The sequence below is a fragment of the Adiantum capillus-veneris genome, chromosome 7, assembly GCF_014529385.1.
Source record: "Adiantum capillus-veneris isolate H3 chromosome 7, ASM1452938v2, whole genome shotgun sequence".
In the NCBI taxonomy this organism is placed as follows: domain Eukaryota; kingdom Viridiplantae; phylum Streptophyta; class Polypodiopsida; order Polypodiales; family Pteridaceae; genus Adiantum; species Adiantum capillus-veneris.
This window is the reverse complement of record NC_140937.1, coordinates 164112904-164132508: the sequence shown is the minus strand read 5'-3', so window position 1 is coordinate 164132508 and position 19605 is coordinate 164112904. Positions and strand designations below refer to the sequence as shown.

The 19605-nt window shown below is 44.6% G+C and overlaps 1 protein-coding gene across 2 annotated transcripts in view; it reads right to left on the bottom strand.

Moving 5' to 3' along the window:
• LOC147454982 (Transport protein particle (TRAPP) component) overlaps positions 1-16846 on the bottom strand; it is a 92397-nt gene extending 75551 nt beyond the window's left edge. Inside the window, exon 1 of one of the 2 annotated variants that reach the window (XR_015188722.1) lies at positions 16605-16846. Coding sequence is in view for 1 of the 2 variants with exons in the window: in XM_086516829.1 (XP_086372955.1) it covers positions 16605-16670 (66 nt within the window). In the remaining variant the exon portion in view is untranslated. The remainder of the gene's footprint in view (positions 1-16604) is intronic. The other variant, XM_086516829.1, reaches the window with a different exon arrangement.
• Between the last annotated feature and the right edge of the window lie 2759 nt (positions 16847-19605).

Sequence of the window (19605 nt, the reverse complement as noted above, 5' to 3'; positions counted from 1 at the left end):
GTTGTAGGCATCCATGATTCCCTGTACACGAAACAACCAAGGAATACCTAGCAACATATCACATCCCTCCAGTGGCATGATGTAAAATTCTTCAGCATCTACATAGGACTGGATATGTAGACGCAACTTTCCAATGATGGGTGTCACAGCCTCTGTATGGCCAGGACATGCCAAACCTGCCTCTGTTGTATACCCCATCTCTTCAGGTCTGATTCCCAACTTTGAAGCCAATTCTGGGGAAATGAAGTTGGCTTTGGCACCTGGATGAAAGAAGATAAGCACTGTTTGATCCCTGACCTTTCCCCATGCTCTGCAAAGCTCACTTGCATCCTAATTTGGCTTGTCGCCCACCATATCTGGCACTAGACCAGCCATGGGCTTCTTTCCTTTCCTGTCCTCCTTGTCTTCAGAATCAGCTGGCCTTTTCTTTGTAGGACAGTTGTAAGCAATGTGGCCAGGCTGCTCACATATAAAGCATTTGTTCTCTGTCCTCAGGACCTTCTTTTGCTCTTCTGACTTGCGAGGAAAACGTCTTCTCCATTTCTTTGCTGGTCCCTTTTCTGATTCAGCCGTAGCTTTGTCTTTCCCAGCGTTGGCTGACTCCTGAGTCCCTTTAGGAGCCTCATTGGGAACGTGCTTCTTGGCTGAATTTTTCTTGCCTGATCCTGCCTTGACGCCAGTGTTAAATTCACAATCTTCTCCCTTGAGCAAACCATTCCCAGTGTTTGCTACCTCGATGAGCTGCGTCAAAGTAGTGACTTTTGTCTTCGTGCAATATTTTCTCAATCCTTTGGGTAGGCCAAAACAGTATTTTTCAATCTGTTCTGTCAATGGCACAAACCTATAGGAAGTTACTGGAAGTAGAGCTTTCCAAAACTTCCGATTGTAATCATCCAGATTTCTGCAAGTGGCTGCACTTAGCTGGTGCCATTCTGTCATGACATCTGCTTCCAAGTCATTAGATAACCATGCTGCTGCAAAAATCTGCTTGAAGTAAATCCATGTGGACGGAGCTTGCCCTTGAAGCAATAAAGTTGTCCACCATTGTCCCGCATTCCCTGTCAAGAAAGTGGCTGCCTTGCGGACCTTTGAAGCCTCTGTAAAGTTTCCCCCTGCATAGGCCTTGTCAAACTGCCGGAGGAATGAGAGAGCCTTCTTCCTGTCATCAAACCCTGTAAAGGTCGTGAATGACACACCTTTGCCACCTTCTTTGTACGGAGTTGGCCTCTCTAGCGGTGTTAAATTGTCATATGGAAGTGACTGAAACATGGGAACACTATTAGGGTTCATCTGTGTTCCTTGGCCGCTATTAACTTGATCTGGAAATGCCATATTTGGCTGCTGATTTGTAATTCCAGCCATACCAAAATTTGCCTGTGGCATCCCAAATTGGCCCTGAGTGCTCTGAAACCCTGGTAGCATGCCTGTGACACCGTACATGGGGTTAGGCATCATCGTTTGAGCACCCCCAAACACTGTTCCTTGCGTGTAAAACTGATTTCCAGGTGCATGACCAGCCATGCTCTGGAATACGGATCCACCTCCAAAATAGCTAGGGTGTACTGAAGGTGGTGGGAAGACCTGTTGCATAGCGTGTAGGTTGCTTCCCTGCCCATTAGAACCAGCTATAGGCTGCTGAAAGGTGGCGGGCTGAACTGGTTCAGCTTGAAAGACTGGCATCTCAGCCACCTGTTCTTGCATCTTAGGCATAGGTTGTGGAGACTGCATGTTCTCCGTCAAGTGTACAGGTGTTTCCATTGACTGTGCGGTATGAGTCACCTGTGCTCGAGCCTTAACAGGCTTTTGAATATGATCCAGTGACCCAACTTGCTGAGACGGAACAGGAGGTTGCAGAAAGGCTAAAAACCTCGGGTTCTGCATTACTTGTGTGAACATAGCCACAGCAGTAGCCAACTGGGTCCTGAATATATCATCATCTGTCTGTGGTGGTCTTGAGGACTCACCCACTTCATGTGTCTGTTGACCCTGTGAAGAGGAAACCTCTTCAGTCACATCATCTAGTCTGTCAGCCATAATTGCAATTCCCTGTGTCTGGTCTATGATCCCCTGTGTCTTCAAGCCCAAAACTGACCAAGGCTCACTTCTATGGGAAAAAGTGATTTAATCCTGTCGATGAAACCATGAAACCGGCCTGTTCAATCCAAAAAGGGCGGTAGACTTTACTTCAAACCTTGATTTAGCTTTCACCCATTATTAGTCGTCTATTTTACCTGTACTTTCAAGACACAACAAAGGGGAGAGGGATACAGACTGCTAGATTGCACCTGTATGAGTAGACGGACACCAGATTGGCCCCTAACTTAGGCGCCCCTTTCGGTATTTCTTTATTGTTCAAAAGAGGGAATAAACGCTGAGGTTCCCTACAAGCTGCCCCGCACAAACTCGGCTGAATTTCCACTGTTCCAGCCCGATTTCGGCAGCATAACTATATTAGAACCCTTCACAGTCAGTATTCCCACGCATTGGATGACTTTCCCGACGCATACGGGCACTTTGCAAAACCTGGCGAGAATCTGCAGCACGCTGAATTCTCTGTTTTCAGCCCCGAAAATGCGCCAAATCACCTGTACAGCGGTCCCCTTGCGTCCCCGAACCTCCTGGGGGTATTAGGGTCCGTTTAGGGCCAAAACCCTAAACCTGCAAAAATACACAGCAGGCTGTAATTTACTGTTTCGGGCTCCGTTTCGCGTGCCGGTCGCATCCGTAGCAAGTCCTCGAGCTCCCGCACCTGTAGGGCTACTTGCCCTTTGAATCGGACAAGATTTCTGGCGTGAAACCTCTCCGAATTCACATGTACCTGCGGGGGAATTAGCCGCTAGCTAATCCACTACCTGTGCAAGAGGCTCTTGCCTCGGCAATCGCGCATGAACTCACACAACTGTACATTGGTCAAATGAAGAGCCCACTAGAGGGGCATAACATACTGCCAAAGGGGAGCGAGAGGGCAGTGCGTAGCGTGCAGGGCATCACTCCTGGCACCGCACTGTGCATAAGAGGAAAAGCAAGCACTCCATAGCTCTTAACCTGTGACAAAACTCAAAATGAGCCTCTCCCAGCTTAAAATTCAGCGCCACTTCTTGTTGCATGAGGCAAGTGCACCAGAAGGTGCCACTTGGCACATTTATAAGCATTTTCCCGTTTCGGGGTTGCCGCCTAAAAATCTCCCTACCGGTTGCCCAGTTGACTTCACGGCAGAGTAAGAAAATGTTCCCCTTGTCATTCCGGAAGTAATGACGCCAACACATTTTCAAGTCCCAAAATAGCAATTCCCTAAATTTTAGGAGATGCTGCCATTGTATCTTTCTAGGTCATCCGACCCTCTTTGTACATTGTGGCCACATCCATAACTGAAATGTAGCCTCTGTAGCAAAGGATTCCACTTTGGCTAGTCAATGACCCCACTTGGCTAACCATAGTCCTTGTCCAACCTTAGTGCTCTCTTGCCCTCGGGCCTGGACTTCCTCTGGACAGTTCCACACTAGCTATGCAATGCAGGGCAGTTAGATTTCCCGAGGGGTGTTTCCAAAAAATGAAAGTAAATAGATAATAAGAAAGAAATCAACAAAAAGGATAGATAGTAGTCACACGCTGGAGACAACTTCCTATAGAGATACGAGATCACTGCTTGGAGCAAAAGTCAAATTCCATTCAGGAATTGATGAGTCATGCGAAATGGGGTTTTGCCAATCATTCAAGCAGTTTGACCTACCCCACAGATGAAATCGTGACGCAAAGGACCGAACAAACTTCGAACAATGAAAGTAAAAAGAAGAAGAGCAAACCAGAAAAGAAAGAAAAGGATGCACGACCTAAGCTCACTCTTTGAGAGAGAGCTCTCTACATCAAAGAGGGGAAGTACTTTGGATGCAGGGAAACGGGACACATCTCACCGAAAGAACAGAACGATAAGGATGAAGACAGGCCTGAGGGTTCAAAAGCAGCTGAGGAACGTGGACAAAAAGGCAAGATGAAAGAAGGACTAGTTCCAGATTGCATGGGTACTGACCCAAGCACGATTGACGAGAGTACAGAACTTTGCCGAGCTTGGGGCAAAGTAAAAGACCAAGAAGCCTTGATCTTCTTTGATGGAGGAGCCAAGGTCAACTTCATTTCACCTGAATTGGTGGCGCGGCTCGAGATCACACCCAATCGGATGGGACCACTAGCAGAGGCAGTTCTAGCGACACCCGACAGGGACGTAGCCATTACACCTGCCATTGGCAAACTTCAGTTGCATCGTCAGGGGTATTTGGGGCACGAGGACTTCTACATAATGCCCTTGGAAGGTTGTGATGTCCTCCTGGGAATTCCCTGGTACCATAAGAACAACGTCGTGGTCGACTATCGGGCGAGAAAAGCGACTTTGACTACAGAGAAGGGCCGAACCATTTTACTTGATGTGAAACTTAAGGGTGAGTCTGTCCCTATTGTATCGGCTTCCGCCATTTCCAAATTAATGAAATCCAATCTGTTTGTTTACTCGATCTTTTTGAAAGAGTTGAATGATGAGAATAGGACAAATATGTCTGAACTTGATAAAGAACGCCAAGATTTTCTCCACACTCATGCCGATTGCTTTTCAAAGGGCCTGCCAGGCAAGTTACCACCAGCTCGTCCTGAGGATCATACCATTGATCTGATACCTGGAAGCACACCACCGAACCGGCCACCTTACCGTGTGAGTCGAGCCAAGAACGAAGAAATTATGAACCAAGTGAAAGACCTCTTGGAAAAGGGTCTTGTCCAGCCTAGTACTTCACCGTATTGCTCTCCAGTGTTGTTGGTTTTGAAGAAAGACAGATCTTGGAGAATGTGCATCGATTATAGAGCTCTCAACAAAATCACCATCAAGAACAGATTTCCGATTCCTAGGATCGATGATATTTTTGACCGACTATAGGGATCCTCGTGTTTTAGCAGGATCGACTTGAAGAGTGGATATCATCATATCCGAATCGCGATGGGAGATGTCTACAAGACACCTTTTCGGACGACTTTTGGGTTATTTGAGTTTTTGGTGATGCCTTTTGGCCTAACCAATGCTCCTGCGACATTTAGCCGGATGATGGACAGGATTTTTCGAGAGTACAGATTATTTGTTGGCACTTTCTTTGATGACATCATTGTTTTCTCCAAGGATGAGGTAGAACATAGAGAACATCTGCTACAGGTCTTTCAGGCATTACGAGATCACAAGTTGGTGATTAATGCGAAGAGAAGTGATCAGCCAGCGTTTTGCAGTTGCGGATCAAGCCCGGCAGCAATACTCAACAGATACCTAGTGTTTTTGCAACAGGACAGATTCAGCCCCTAGCGTTTTTGCATCAGCATGTCAACCTAGCGTTTTGCAGTTTCCAATGACATTCAGCCCCTCTGCATCTGCGTTTTCAGTTTTCAGCATTCAAACACCGTACCGCAACCCCCAAACGTCGCAGATCTCACCTTCCCGTAGCATATCCTCGCCGCACAGTCAGATCCACCGAAGTTTGCAGATTCAGCCTAGAAACGCAGATTTAGCCCAGAAACGCAGATTTCAACACCTGCATTTTCAATGCGTCGTTGTCGCATCATCGTCGTCACCGACATAGAGTCAGAATTCAGCAGATAAACATTTACAGATTTCAGCCCTTAGCGTTTTCAGATTTCAGCCCATCTTCTCGTCACCGACATCGTCGGCAAGTCCAAAGCATTGTAGAGTTTTGTGCAATCAATAGTAGACCGCTCTCGCCATAGAGAGTGGGGCCTTCGGAGGAGGGTTTGACAACATTCTGGTGTCGTATTCTTCTCTCTCTATCTCTCAGTCTCAGCACCTTCATTCACAGTGTTTATCCACTTTGTTTGTGATTACTTGCACTCTCTCACTAAAGGAACGGAAGGCTCTCCCTTCCGTAAGTAAAAGGAACCTTGAGCACAATTCGGAGCACTCATCTTGAGCAAAGTTCAACATTCACTTCCGCTGCACCTTACATTGGTATCAGAGCTTTGGCAGTGTTCTGTATCAATCAAGGAAAGAACCACATAATTTTCTTTGCTTGTTGCGGTCGCACGTAACCCAAGTCCACTTGGGCATGTCGATTCCTAATCGTGTTTTTGAAGAGTGACAGGAAACCAAAGAAAGAAGGGCTTGTCCAACCTCCCCTTGTCTCTCTTTTCACTCATTGAGAGCGGACCGTGCACTTAGCGGCCGGCCAATCGACGTGAGGTGGGAAAAAGCAACCTTGGTGTGAGCGCAAGGCCGTCAAGGGGTGCGCCCACGGGAAAGAGAAGAGCTCGGGTAAAGAGAAGATCCTTCTCTAACACAGATTGCAAGCTAAAGAAGACCCTCAAGAACCTCAAGAATCAAAGTTCCTCGTGAACTTCAGAACCCAAGACTTCAAGTGTATGGTCATTACCTGAAGCGGAATGGATACTTCGCATGGAGGTGATGAGCATGGCAGTGGCAAAGAGGAATTTTCCCCACCAGGAGGTTTTTCTGACCCTCCATCTTTCCCATCTACGCCAAGGATTGCATTAAATCCTATGGAGGCTTTGGTCAAATCGATGATGGACATGATGCTACACCAAGAAGCGCGACGCCAACAAAGACAGGACTCCTTGAATCGCGAGCGTGAACAAGCGGGCTTGGCAGCCAAGGAACAAAAAGAAAGGAAAGCAGAAAGAAAAGAGGCGGCCGTAGAAAGACAGGCAGCCATTGAGCGTGAGCGTGAGCAAGCGTGCTTGGCGGCCGAAGCAAGAAAAGAGGCGGCCGAAGAAAGACAGGCAGCCATTGAGCGTGAGAGTGAGCAAGCACGCTTGGCGGCCGAAGCAAGAAAGGAGGCAGTCGAAGAAAGACGAGCGGCCTTGGAGGCAGAGCGTGAGGTACAGAGAGACCTACGCATGCAAGAGTTGGTCCGACAAGTACTCACCTCGAAGTCCGAGCTGGCCAAAGATGTTGGTAGTTCATCAAGTGGCGCAAGCCGAGATTCGGACTCCAACGACCCCGTCACAGAGAAGATCACGTTCAGTAAGTATGATGGTAAGATGGATGCTACAATTATTCATTCTTGGTTGCATCAATTTAATGCTTATTTTGCGACAACTAAGAAGACAGGAAATAACAAGGTTTTAACAACACCTATGTACCTTGCCAGTGATGCCATTAATTGGTACCACGCATGGCAAGAAGCACAGTTGACCGCGCACCTAGAGGAAGTCGAGGAAGGCACGCCCCTTTCCTTCAATTGGGCCCACTTCCAAGACAAGCTCAAGGTGAAACCGGCCTGTTCAATCCAAAAAGGGCGGTAGACTTTACTTCAAACCTTGATTTAGCTTTCACCCATTATTAGTCGTCTATTGTACCTGTACTTTCAAGACACAACAAAGGGGAGAGGGATACAGGCTGCTAGATTGCACCTGTATGAGTAGACGGACACCAGATTGGCCCCTAACTTAGGCGCCCCTCTCGGTATTTCTTTATTGTTCAAAAGAGGGAATAAACGTTGTGGTTCCCTACAAGCTGCCCCGCACAAACTCGGCTGAATTTCCAATGTTCCAGCCCGATTTCAGCAGCATAACTGTACTAGAACCCTTCACAGTCAGTATTCCCACGCATTGACTGACTTTCCCGACGCATACGGGCACTTCGCAAAACCTGGCGAGAATCTGCAGCACGCTGAATTCTCTGTTTTCAGCCCCGAAAATGCGCCAGATCACCTGTACAACGGTCCCCTTGCGTCCCCGAACTTCCTGGGGGTATTAGGGTCCGTTTAGGGCCAAAACCCTAAACCTGCAAAAATACATAGCAGGCTGTAATTCACTGTTTCGGGCTCCGTTTCGCGTGCCGGTCGCATCCGTAGCAAGTCCTCGAGCTCCCGCACCTGTAGGGCTACTTGCCCTCTGAATCGGACGAGATTTTTGGCGTGAAACCTCTCTGAATTCACCTGTACCTGCAGGGGGATTAGCCGCTAGCTAATCCAGTACCTGTGCAAGAGGCTCTTGCCTTGGCAATCGCGCATGAACCCACACAACTGTACATTGGTCAAATGAAGAGCCCACTAGAGGGGCATAACATACTACCAAAGGGGAGAGAGAGGGCAGTGCGTAGCGTGCAGGGCATCACTCCTGGCACCGCACTGTGCATAAGAGGGAAAGCAAGCACTCCATAGCTCTTTAACCTGTGACAAAAGCTGCAAATGAACCTCTCCCAGCTTAAAATTCAGCACCACTTCTTGTTGCATGAGGCAAGTGCACCAGAAGGTGCCACTTGGCACATTTATAAGCATTTTCCCGTTTCGGGGTTGCCGCCTAAAAATCTCCCTATCGGTTGCCCAGTTGACTTCACGGCAGAGTAAGAAAATGTTCCCCTTGTCATTCCGGAGGTAATGACGTCAACACATTTTCAGGTCCCAAAATAGCAATTCCCTAAATTTTAGGAGATGCTGCCATTGTATCTTTCTAGGTCATCCGACCCTCTTTATACACAGCGGCCACACCCAGAATTGAAATGTAGCCTCTGTAGCAAAGGATTCCACTTTGACTAGTCAATGACCCCACTTGGCTAACCATAGTCCTTGTCCAACCTTAGTGCTCTCTTGACCTCAGGCCTGGACTCCCTCTAGACAGTTCCACACTAGCTATGCAATGCAGGGCAGTTAGATTTCCCGAGGGGTGTTTCCAAAAAGTGAAAGTAAATAGATAATAAGATAGAAATCAACAAAAAGGATAGATAGTAGTCACATGCTGGTGACACAAGGCGCGGTTTATGCCACCACAGTACCTAGCACGGTTGAAGGAGGATTGGCGCGGTCTCAAGCAAAATGGTATGGCAGTTATGTCTTTCTCTGATCGTGTTTTGCAGCTAGGCACTCAATTACGCAAATCGGATGCAAAGCGCAAAGAGGCATTCCTTTATGGATTGGACGAGTATATCAAGTTTGATGTCAAAGTGCTCAATCCAATCGACCTCAACAAGGCGGTAATGATTGCTTTCGCACAAGAGATGAAGCACAACAAGGGAAAGCCTAAGAAAAACATGACTTCCACAAGTACCTCTCAGACTTCTAAGAACCCTCAAAACGGTAAGAATGGTAAGAACGGTAACTCTTCTAACCAATCTTCCAATAGTCTCTCAGAAAAGAACTCTCCAAATGAACCTAAGGGTAAAGCTAACACAATTGCTAAACCTAAGCTCACTCTAGATGAAAAGGCGTCGAAAGAACAAAGCATTTATCGTTGTTTTCATTGTCACATCAAAGGTCACATAAAAAGAACATGTCCTAAGCTTGAATCTAATGAATCTAAAGAACCCACAGAACCCACTTCTTCTGTCAATGCAATAAATGAGAACACGAGTGTGACCCAAGTCTCTCATGATCCTCCCATTGATGAGTCTCTCATTAAGTGCTATGGTCATGTGAAGGGTCAGGGTTTTGTCATATTGTTTGACCCAGGTGGTATGCATGATTTGATTAGTGACTCTCTTGTCGAACGAGCCCGCTTGGAGGTTAGCAAGACATCTCCTTTTGAGGTGTCAGGTTTCTCTCCCGGTATGGACTCTCTCATCACGCAAGAGTGCCTTGATGTTTTGTTCACTGTTCAACAAGCGTGCTTCCGTAGAAAATTTGTAGTCTCTCCTCTTTCAGGATGTGATATACTTTCGGGCATTCGATGGTTTCGTGAGCATAACCCTCTCACTGATTGGGCGGAAAATACGTTCACTTTCAATGCCAAAAGTGACTCTCCCATTGTCATTTGTGGAGAGCAAGTTGTTCATTCTTCATCTCTCATTTCTAATGTGCAGGCGAAGATTGAAAAGAATCCGACAAAGGAGACTCTCAGTCTCTTCTTTTCCAAAGCATGGCACAGTTGATTTGCATGATAATGATAAGCGAGATGAGCATGATGATTTGCAGGATAAAGATGTGATTACTCACAAGCATGATGATTTGCAGGATAAAGATGTGATTGTTCACAAGGATGATGGTTTAGTTGACACTTTTTCTAGTGAAGCTAACCTCATTGCAGATTCGATAGATCACAAAGAACCGATCTTGGCTCTCGAGTCGAGGTCCAAAGAACCCCCACAAGAAGTATTCTGTGTTCGAATGATTAGTCAACACGCATTGTTCGAGTGTTTCATTCGTGATGGTTTCCTGTATTTTAGTCACCGTCTTTATGTGATCCCTTTTCACAGGTATGACATATTGTACGCTGAACACGATTCACTCATGAATGAGCACGGATGTATGCGGATTACTTATGAAAAGATGAAATGTTTGCATTAAAAAAACTCACATTCCATGTCTCTTCCTTGGCATGACACAGTATACGAAAGAGCACAAGAAGGATTGAGCATCAAGCATCGGCATTTCCATTGTGACTTGCCACAGTTGATAGATTTAGATCAAAAAGACAAGTTTCAATTCCATTGTTTGCATGTTTTTGATGAACGGTTTGCCACTTCGTCATTTTGTTCATCTGCATTGCATGCACAGTCTTTAAAGAAGACTAGAATTTTTCCAATCACTTTACATGGAATGGGTTTGTTCATGTTTTTGTGTTGGAAGTGGTTTCAAGAATTTCCATCCTCCGAGATTCTTGAAGAAGGTAGACGCATGACTATCGACGAAGTTGAAGCATTGAAGGAGCCATAGATGACTTTGTGACGCTTTCGGTGCGGCCCAAAGAAGCAAGCGTTGCAGACCTTTATGAAGTTCAAGTATCACATGACCCACGCATCAGAGTGGGCCGGAGAAGAGTCCTTTCCAAGATTCCAGACGCTGTTGCCGATCTCCTTGACGCCATACAGTTCAGTACTAGTATCTCACTTTGAAAAGGAGGGGATGTCACGTGCACATCTAACCCTATGTGTACGTGGACAAGCTACTTCATGACAAGGGTTCAGTTCAATTCAGTTAGCTTAGATTAGGAAGTGATCTGGCACTTTTGTGAGTGTTCGCAGACCTTGCATGTTCAGACACTTAGATTAGATGCATATCCTCTGGTTGCACACAGCATGATCATCAGATTTACATCAAAACCCATCAAGAGCATTTTCACAGTGCATAGATCTATTTTCCCTATTTTAGCCATTTTTCACTTATTATTTTTAAGTGACTTTTGTTGAGAAACTGGGTAGGGTAAATTAGCAAGTCAAGTATATAAGAAACCCTAGTGCTAGCACTTTCTGGCAGAAGAGGCAGCAAGAACCGCGTGTTTTGACAGTGCACCTTCTCAGCAAGACCCCCCCTGCAAGAGACATAGCGTTTTCAGCCGTACAGAAGGCCTAGCGTTTTCAGCATTTGCAGATCAGCCAGTGTTTTGCAGTTGCGGATCAAGCCCGGCAGCAGTACTCAACAGATACCTAGCGTTTTTGCAACAGGACAGATTCAGCCCCTAGCGTCTTTGCATCAGCATGCCAACCTAGCATTTTGCAGTTTCCGGTGACTTTCAGCCCCTCTGCATCAACGTTTTCAGTTTTCAGCATTCAAACACTGTACCGCAACCCCCAAACCTCGCAGATCTCACCTTCCCGCAGCAGATCCTCACCGCATGGTCAGATCCACCGAAGTTTGCAGATTCAGCCCAGAAAGGCAGATTTCAGCATCTGCGTTTTCAGTGGGTCGTCGTCGCATCATCTTCATCGCCGTCGTCGCCGACATAGAGTCAAAATTCAGCAGATAAACATTTGCAGATTTCAGCCCTTAGCGTTTTTAGATTTCAGCCCGTCTCGTCGTCGTCCTCATCGTTGTCGACATCGTCGGCAAGTCCAAAGCATTGTAGAGTTTTGTGCAATCAATAGTAAACCGCTCTCGCCATAGAGAGTGGGGCCTTCGGAGGAGGGTTTGACAGCATTCTGGTGTCGTATTCTTCTCTCTCTATCTCTCAGTCTCAGCACCTTCATTCACCGTGTTTATCCACTTTGTTTGTGATCACTTGCACTCTCTCACTAAAGAAACGGAAGGCTCTCCCTTCCGTAAGTAAAAGGAACCTTGAGCACAATTCGGAGCACTCATCTTGAGCAAAGTTCAACATTCACTTCCGCTGCGCCTTACAAGATTGCCTCAATTTTTGATACTAAAGTCACTGATGTCTCTTTGAGTTTCAGGGATACTGTGAGCTGACAGCAATCTGCTGTATGACTTTATGAACTGGAATTCCCGATAATATGATATTAATTTGTTCTTGACTTGTTCTGAGTGCAGGAACTGAAAGACGAAATGATTGCAACATTTCGGTCTGAACGATCTCGATAGACATGGTTGCAAAAAGGATTAGTCAATCGGGCATTTGTGAGGTCATGGGTGGATCTACATGCGATTGCTAAATACGTTGCCGAATAATCATGGTCTGAGATCCGAATGAATTTTGAATGTGATTTGTCATGTGATGTCAAGTGATGTCATGTGATGTCGTGTGATGTGACTCGATTGGTACATGTGCTAGATGTGTGTTCCTAGTGCGTCGGTACTAACAGTCAGTGTCTGCTAAGATAGTTTATGGCCTCTGTCTGTTTTGCAGGCGTAATCGAGGGCAATTACAATACTTTCAAGAGGGGGGTGTGTCACAAACCAGTGACGTGGCAACCAGTACACATCCACTCACACCCTGTGAAATGCTGACATGGCTAGCTCGGAAAATCCGTTGAATGCTGACATGGCACTGCCGTACAGATCTCCGTGATTCACGACGCAAAAAGCGGGACATGCTGACATGGCAGATTGCGTACGAAAAAGCAACGTGCAGCTTTTTGGGCTACGCTCTACGCGAGAGAGAGAGAGAGAGAGAGAGAGAGAGAGAGAGAGAGAGAGAGAGAGAGAGAGCTTTATTTTACCATGCTTTATTTTAGCAAGCCTTGTGAGAGAAAAGTTGCTTTATTTTTACAAGGCTTTTGCTTTTCAGCTTTTGGGGCTCTGCTTTTGGCATCCCTTGTAAAACCTTTATAAGTGTGGGCAAGGCTCCCACTTCTCAGAGCATCTGGACGCAGAGTCTGAGAGTGAGACCCTCCCATTCCCTTGTACTTTGAGTTGCAGACTAATACAAAAAGAAATACCGAAAGAGGCGCCACTGTTTGGGGCCAATATCTCTAGGCACGGAACTCCGCCTGGCCATCGAATCAATTGTGAACTATGAACTGTTTTGAAGTGAATTCCTGTCGTGTCGCAGTAGAATCTTGACTTGGAGTGTCCAAGTTTGTTACATGTTCATGTCTAAGATCCCAATGGGAATAGTGATGTGAATGTGATTGTGATTGTTCAATGACTTGTGCCTTTGTGGCAGTGCATGATTTGAAGTGGTCAAATACATGTAAGTATTGAGTCAGTGTCTATTGAGCTATTGTCTATCATTTGTCTGTTTTTCACGTGTAATCGAGAGCAGTTACTCTTCTTTTGAAGGGGGTTGTGTCACAAATTTGATGACGTGGCATATTGATGGCCGAACAAAGTGCTAACGTGGAAAAATTGTTGTACGTGCTAACGTGACATTCCGCAAAACACGACACGATTTATGTTGGCTGTTTCTTGAGCAGCTTTTTGACACCTTTTGGAGGGATATGTTTGTAGTTTTTGGAGGTGCCATGTTTTTAGGGTCCCCTGCTTTTGTACCAGTGCCTATTTAAGTGCACCTAGAGGAGCACTATGTAGATCGATGTATAGTTACACACGCCAAGTGACTCCTCCGACACTTGTACTCTAAGATTATCAATACAAAAGGGCGCTAGACTTTAGGGCTAGTGCATTTAGAAGAGGAGCTCTGCCACTTCGTGTCTTGCCTACTTTGAGGTTTGAGGTACAAGTATTGAATTTCTAATATGTTTGTGTGTTGCTAAGGATTTGCCGTCTTGTCGGTGCCAAACCGATTTCATGGGGCATAATTAGATAGCATTGTAGCACACCAAATCGTAACTGTCCCACCAAGAGATGCTGCCAAGAGCCAATATAAAGTCTACCTAACTGCCTTCTCAAACCCTATAACAACTACAAGAACTGTCATAGTGTGAGTCAAGGATGGAACATGCCAAGCATCTGTACCAGAAACTGCAAAAAGGAATCTATAACAAGCATCTCTCTCAAGTGGCAATAGATGGCAAAGTAGGCAAAAGAGCTTCCCACCAATTCTCAAGTCTCTACATTATTCAAATCTCCCCCAACAATCCACAAATCCACGAACCCCAAGTAACAGCTTGCCGCATCTACAATAGTTGTCCATGCATAGCTTGTGTTACTGGACAAGAAGTAAATCCACATCTCGATCTACATGAGAACACAAGTCTCGAACCATTCATGCTAATGTGATGCAATCCATTGACGTTCCAAGTAACGATATGTAAATTTATGTGACAAGTAAAGATGAACCTAAAACCTCAAAGACATACATCAACCGTAGCAACTAAAAATATCAACATCCAGTCCTTTTGATCCCTAGCCGAGGCCATGGAGAAGAGCTAAAAGAAGAGCATCCTCGTCATGCGGTAGAGATCAAAGAAGCTGTCCTTGAACAAAAGAGCGAGCAATTGTTTGGAGAGCAGCGCAATGTGCTAACTCTGACCGTACTCGCATGGTGCGACTCGCGAGGGGTCCTTGATGTATGCTCCACAGACAATACCATCAGCTAACTCTCCTCTCAGTGTAGCCACTAAATGGCTCCCATACTCTGTGCAAGGCAGTCAATGGCAAGGCATGGAGAATAGCAACCACCCAAGCCTACATAGCCTACAAAGTATGGTTAATAACAAACTCCATGACTGAGGTCTCTGTCCAAGTCTCTGTGCTTGTAAAAGGTAGAGAGAGAGATAGCATCAGACTCGGCATGCTATCTAGGGAAGAGCACGCCTTCTGTGCACGCCGCAAAGTATTATTTTTCAATAGGTGTAGCTGCCCTTGGAAGGGATTTTAGAGATCCCTTTTCACAGGAGGTTGCTTGCAACCTTCGACCCTAGTTTCCACCTATCTACGGTGGATATTCTCTCGTGACTTGACATTGACTTGATACTTGTTACCACACCTTCCGTTGCACTTTGACAAACTCCACAACTACCATCTTAAATGGTTTGGGGCCTCGAAACATGGGTGGAAAATAACACAGAACGTAACCCAAATACATGGGATAAGGCTCAGGCATAGGAGGATAAAAGGGTACAAATGCTAGTGGCGGTGGTGGTGGCAAAGAAGGAGAAACTGCAAAGGTAAGAGGAATTTGTAAAACAGACTATCCATTGGCCATGATGCCGAAAACACCACTCATCAAAGAAACTACGAAGAAAGATCAAGAGTAGAAACTGGAGGAACAAAATCCGGAACTAAGGAGAAACGGCATATGAGGAGTCAAAGATCCCATAGACATCGGTAAAACATGGGAAATGGGTGGAACACATGCCACATCAGAAGATTGAGGTTGAGAAGAAGGTACCCACCGAGGTAAAGTACATCCCAAAATCTCATAAAGATTCTAGAAATCTTCTCCTTCCATGTAACGTGCACACTGGTCCGGAGTAGTAGCCACCTGCAAGTCTCAAACAAGGTCTACCAAATATTTGCGATCAAAAGAAACTATCGCGGGGGTCTTGAAAACAAGAGGGTTCTGTGAAGTTCCATCGGTTGCCTCTACCGAAGTTGGAGTTGCCTCCATTGAAAAGGATCATTTCTCTTGTGAGAACAAGAAGAAGACCGATCTCTGATACCTTTTTTTGTAATCGCCCACCAGACGGATGACACACCCAAACGCAACTTAAGCATAACGGAAAAGATCACACTTGGAGTTTGTAGATGACACGAGAGAGTCATAGTTCCCCTCTAGAGAGTGTTGGCCCTCTAGTCGAGGGCTCTTGGCGATATTTTTTCTTTATTATCAAAGAGAATTTTACAACTGTGTGCGACCATGCACTGGGGATCTAAGTTAGAATGGCTCTTACTTATAGGCACTTGGCCTTTATAGATTTAATTTACAAGCTGCTCAACTCAAATTATGGCCCTTCCACTAATGTTTCATGTTATCCCTTCCATTTATGCTAATGCTTCATTTTTCCATTTCGATCAGCTGGCACCCTCTACTGGCCCTTTATCCCACAGCCCCTCTACTCTACCAATTGCTTGTCTGATGCTCCAATTTCTGCACCTTTTGCCAAATGACATGACAGCAAGCTTGTCATACCTTTTGATCACTCGTGTACTTTCCTCTTGAAAGTCTTGAGTTCAAGACTCGTCCTATAGATCTTTAAGGTCTCTTGAGATTGTTCCTACAACGTTGAAACTTCTCTTTTTTTTTTTAACGTCTCTTTTTCTTCTTCTTCTTCTGGAATTCTAATTGACGGTGAGCGCTCGGGGGCTCACCGTATGCCATGTATTCCTCTCTCTCGGAGGACGGGTCACGCACTCGTCTAGAGGAAATCTGCAAGTCATAAGCGCAAACTCTTGATGCAAATTAATCGGAAAGACCCCTCTCTCTCTCTCTCTCTCTCTCTCTCTCTCGGATCATAAGGATGCCGCGAGCAAACACTATTGAGTTATTGCATGTTAATCGGAGTGTAGTTTACTGTCTGTGTGTGTGTGTGTGTGTGTGTGTGTGTGTGTGTGTGAGAGAGAGAGAGAGACTGTAGACTGGCATACCTCAAGCTTGCCCTTGCCAAGGGGCTTGTCCACAACATTAACGTACTGCTTGCTTCGTCCTATCATGCCTGCCGATTGGATCTGAGTGCTTCTTGTAAGAGTGCTCTCTTGTTACCGATGAGCAAGCAAAATATATCAAAAAAATTCAGGAAGCTAAAAGGAGGGCTTTTATAAATCCGAGTACTTCGGCGGCCTCTCTCTCTCTCTCTCTCTCTCTCTTCCATCTCACTTGGTGTTTAGCCTTCATCTTGCAGAAAGAGACAAGTGAAAGGTTATGTACTCCGCCATATTATGTTAGTAGATTAACTTTCTTTGATTCATCTCATCGAATTTTGCAAGAATGTTCTGTGTGTTTTAATCAACATCAGCCATCATGACCAATGAAATGTTCTCGGATAAAACCTTTGTAAGAGCATCTCCACACGGTGGGTTTCAAAACTCACATATCCCAAACAAAGAGAGAATTTAGAAAGGAGTGGGTGGGTGCGCTATTTTCCAAATATGCAAAAGTTTGCATAGTTTGAAAACATGAAGGCTTTTCTATAGTCTCAAAAAGAACTGAACTCTCTTTACCTTATTATACTCCTCCAAGTGAAAACGCAACATCAAAACATTTTAGCGAGTTTGATAATTCAGCGTGTGGAAGTCTTCTAAAGGATCTTGGTTTTTGGACTACATCGTTCTTTCACACTATTGTATGTTGGGATGTCATATTCCTTTTTGATATTAGATTAAGCTTCAAGTTCCCATGCATCTCTTCATTTAGCTTTTTTTAGCTTGCTCCAAAATTAGAGCAACTATAAAATATGATTGAGTGGCATTCTACAATTACTTAGCTCAAGCAAGAGCGTGTTTTGTTAGGTTTAGAAAATTTTAACACAACGAACCACGGCCCTGATGGTTTTAATAAGTTGTTTTGCTTTTAATATTGTACTGTAAATCTGCATGGTTTCTTCAAAGAAAAACTAAAAATACTCTTACTTTATGATGTCAATGGTGATGTTTTACTTTCAAGAATGCAATAAGTATTTAAACATATATTGATCATGTTTAAGATGAAGGTTAGGCAATGCTTTGTACATCATAATTCCCCAGCACAAACGAACCATACTTGAAAATGATGATTTTGTGATCATCATTTTAAGAACAAGCATTCTGTTATGAAATTGAAAATTGTGCTCGCCTTCCTGGATAGTCATTATTGTTCCCACTTCTCAAAATGTGAAGATGGTTCGCAAGTATGATCCTTATTTTACGTAACAGTACTTTTTTATAATTGCGGTACAAAATGTCTTCATGAGCCTCTCCCTTGTGGTGTGTTGATAATCACACACGTGTTGGCCCGCTCCTTACTATGCTAAATAAGCAAGACCTTTTTGGAATCAAGAAAAGGACTTTGTGAGACCCAATGAAATCCTAGGGAATGTCCATGTTGGATTGATTTGAGTTCAAAATCATCTTAAAGCTCACATAGATGTATGAGTGGGGGATGCCTATCCTAGCATGCCCAACAAAAGAACTATGATCATTCCCACTTGCATTAGCTTAGTTTAGTAGCCACATCTTTTGCATTGCAACATTTTTTATCATGTTGCTTGAAGTAGCAAGGGATGGGAGGATCTCCTTGGTAGCCTATGTAAAAATTTGGTAGGGAGGCAAAGTAGAGGCATTTACTTTGTTTTGTCAGGCGATTAGGAATTGCTTTGTGAACACACAAATCAGCACGCCAAGAAAAGAGAGACTAAGAGAGAAAGGTGTTAACATTCAATTACCCAAGCTAACAAGACACCAAAGGAAAATTGCATGCATGTTGCTCCAATCACCAACTAAGATAGATAGTTGTCGCAAATGCTCTTTGCTTCCCTAGTAGTAGCTACTGCCACCACTCATTTGCTAAGAGAAGAGAGATTGGGGCTCGATGGGCAAGCTCTGAGGCCACGTGGAAGCAAGAGGATGACAGTTGAAGGCATTGGGGATGCAAGAGCAAGAGCGATGGGGAGGGTTGCAAGTCATCAAGGCTTTAAAAATCAACTTGTTTGGATCTTGGTGGGGACCCAAAGTTTAGGCAAGTCTCTCATAGGTGGAGGCAATCCAAGCCTACACTACAACATAGACAAGAATCATATGTGAGGGGTGAAGCACCTAGAGCATACAAAAAGCAGCCATATCTAGGTATATACTAGGTGTTTTACTTTTTGAACGTTTTAAAAAAAGTTTTTTGCTGAGAAGGAAACCAATGTGGTACTTTCGAGTGGATGTGTTTAGAGAGAAAAAATCAAATGAGCAATTAGTGCCAACAAACTCCTAAAGTTGTTTCCAAGGAGGCATTTAGAGAGCTACAATCCAAATGAGCTTACTTCTGACAAAAGGATAAAGAACCACTCCTCTAGCACTTTGAAAAACATTCCAATGCTAGTTGTGGAAAGCCTTTATTTTTTGAGAGCCTCTACAAAACTCCCTTTAAAATGGTTATGAGGTTTTTATTTTATTTCAAGTCCTTAAAAGAAGGCATCATTCTAAAAAAGGGACACCCAAAAACTAGACTTAGTATGTGAAGAAGTGTAGAGCGCAGTGCAAGCCCTCTCTCAGAGGCATTTGTGAATCTATTTATGCTTGTTAATTACATTATATTAAAGTCTTAAATCAATCACTTAATTAGTTCAATTGCCGCAAACTCTAGTTTATCTATGCAGCTTCCTCAATTAGTATTAGAGTCATTAATATTCATTTGCATCATAAATTAATGATGAAGAGGAAGATTAGTGGACAACTCCACTACAGCCTCAGTTTACTCAAGGATTTCAAAATCTTGTTTTTTTGATATGGTTCCTTTTTTGAGGAATCAATGTGCGTCCAGCTTATTTGAGTGCATGCAGAGCGTGTGTGTAGTGAGTGCGGGAAGGACAAGACATACACAGCATGTGGTGGAGCATAGAATGAGAAGAATACTCATCCACTCCTTATTGTTCTATTAAACCAACAAGTGAACTATGTTAGTGTA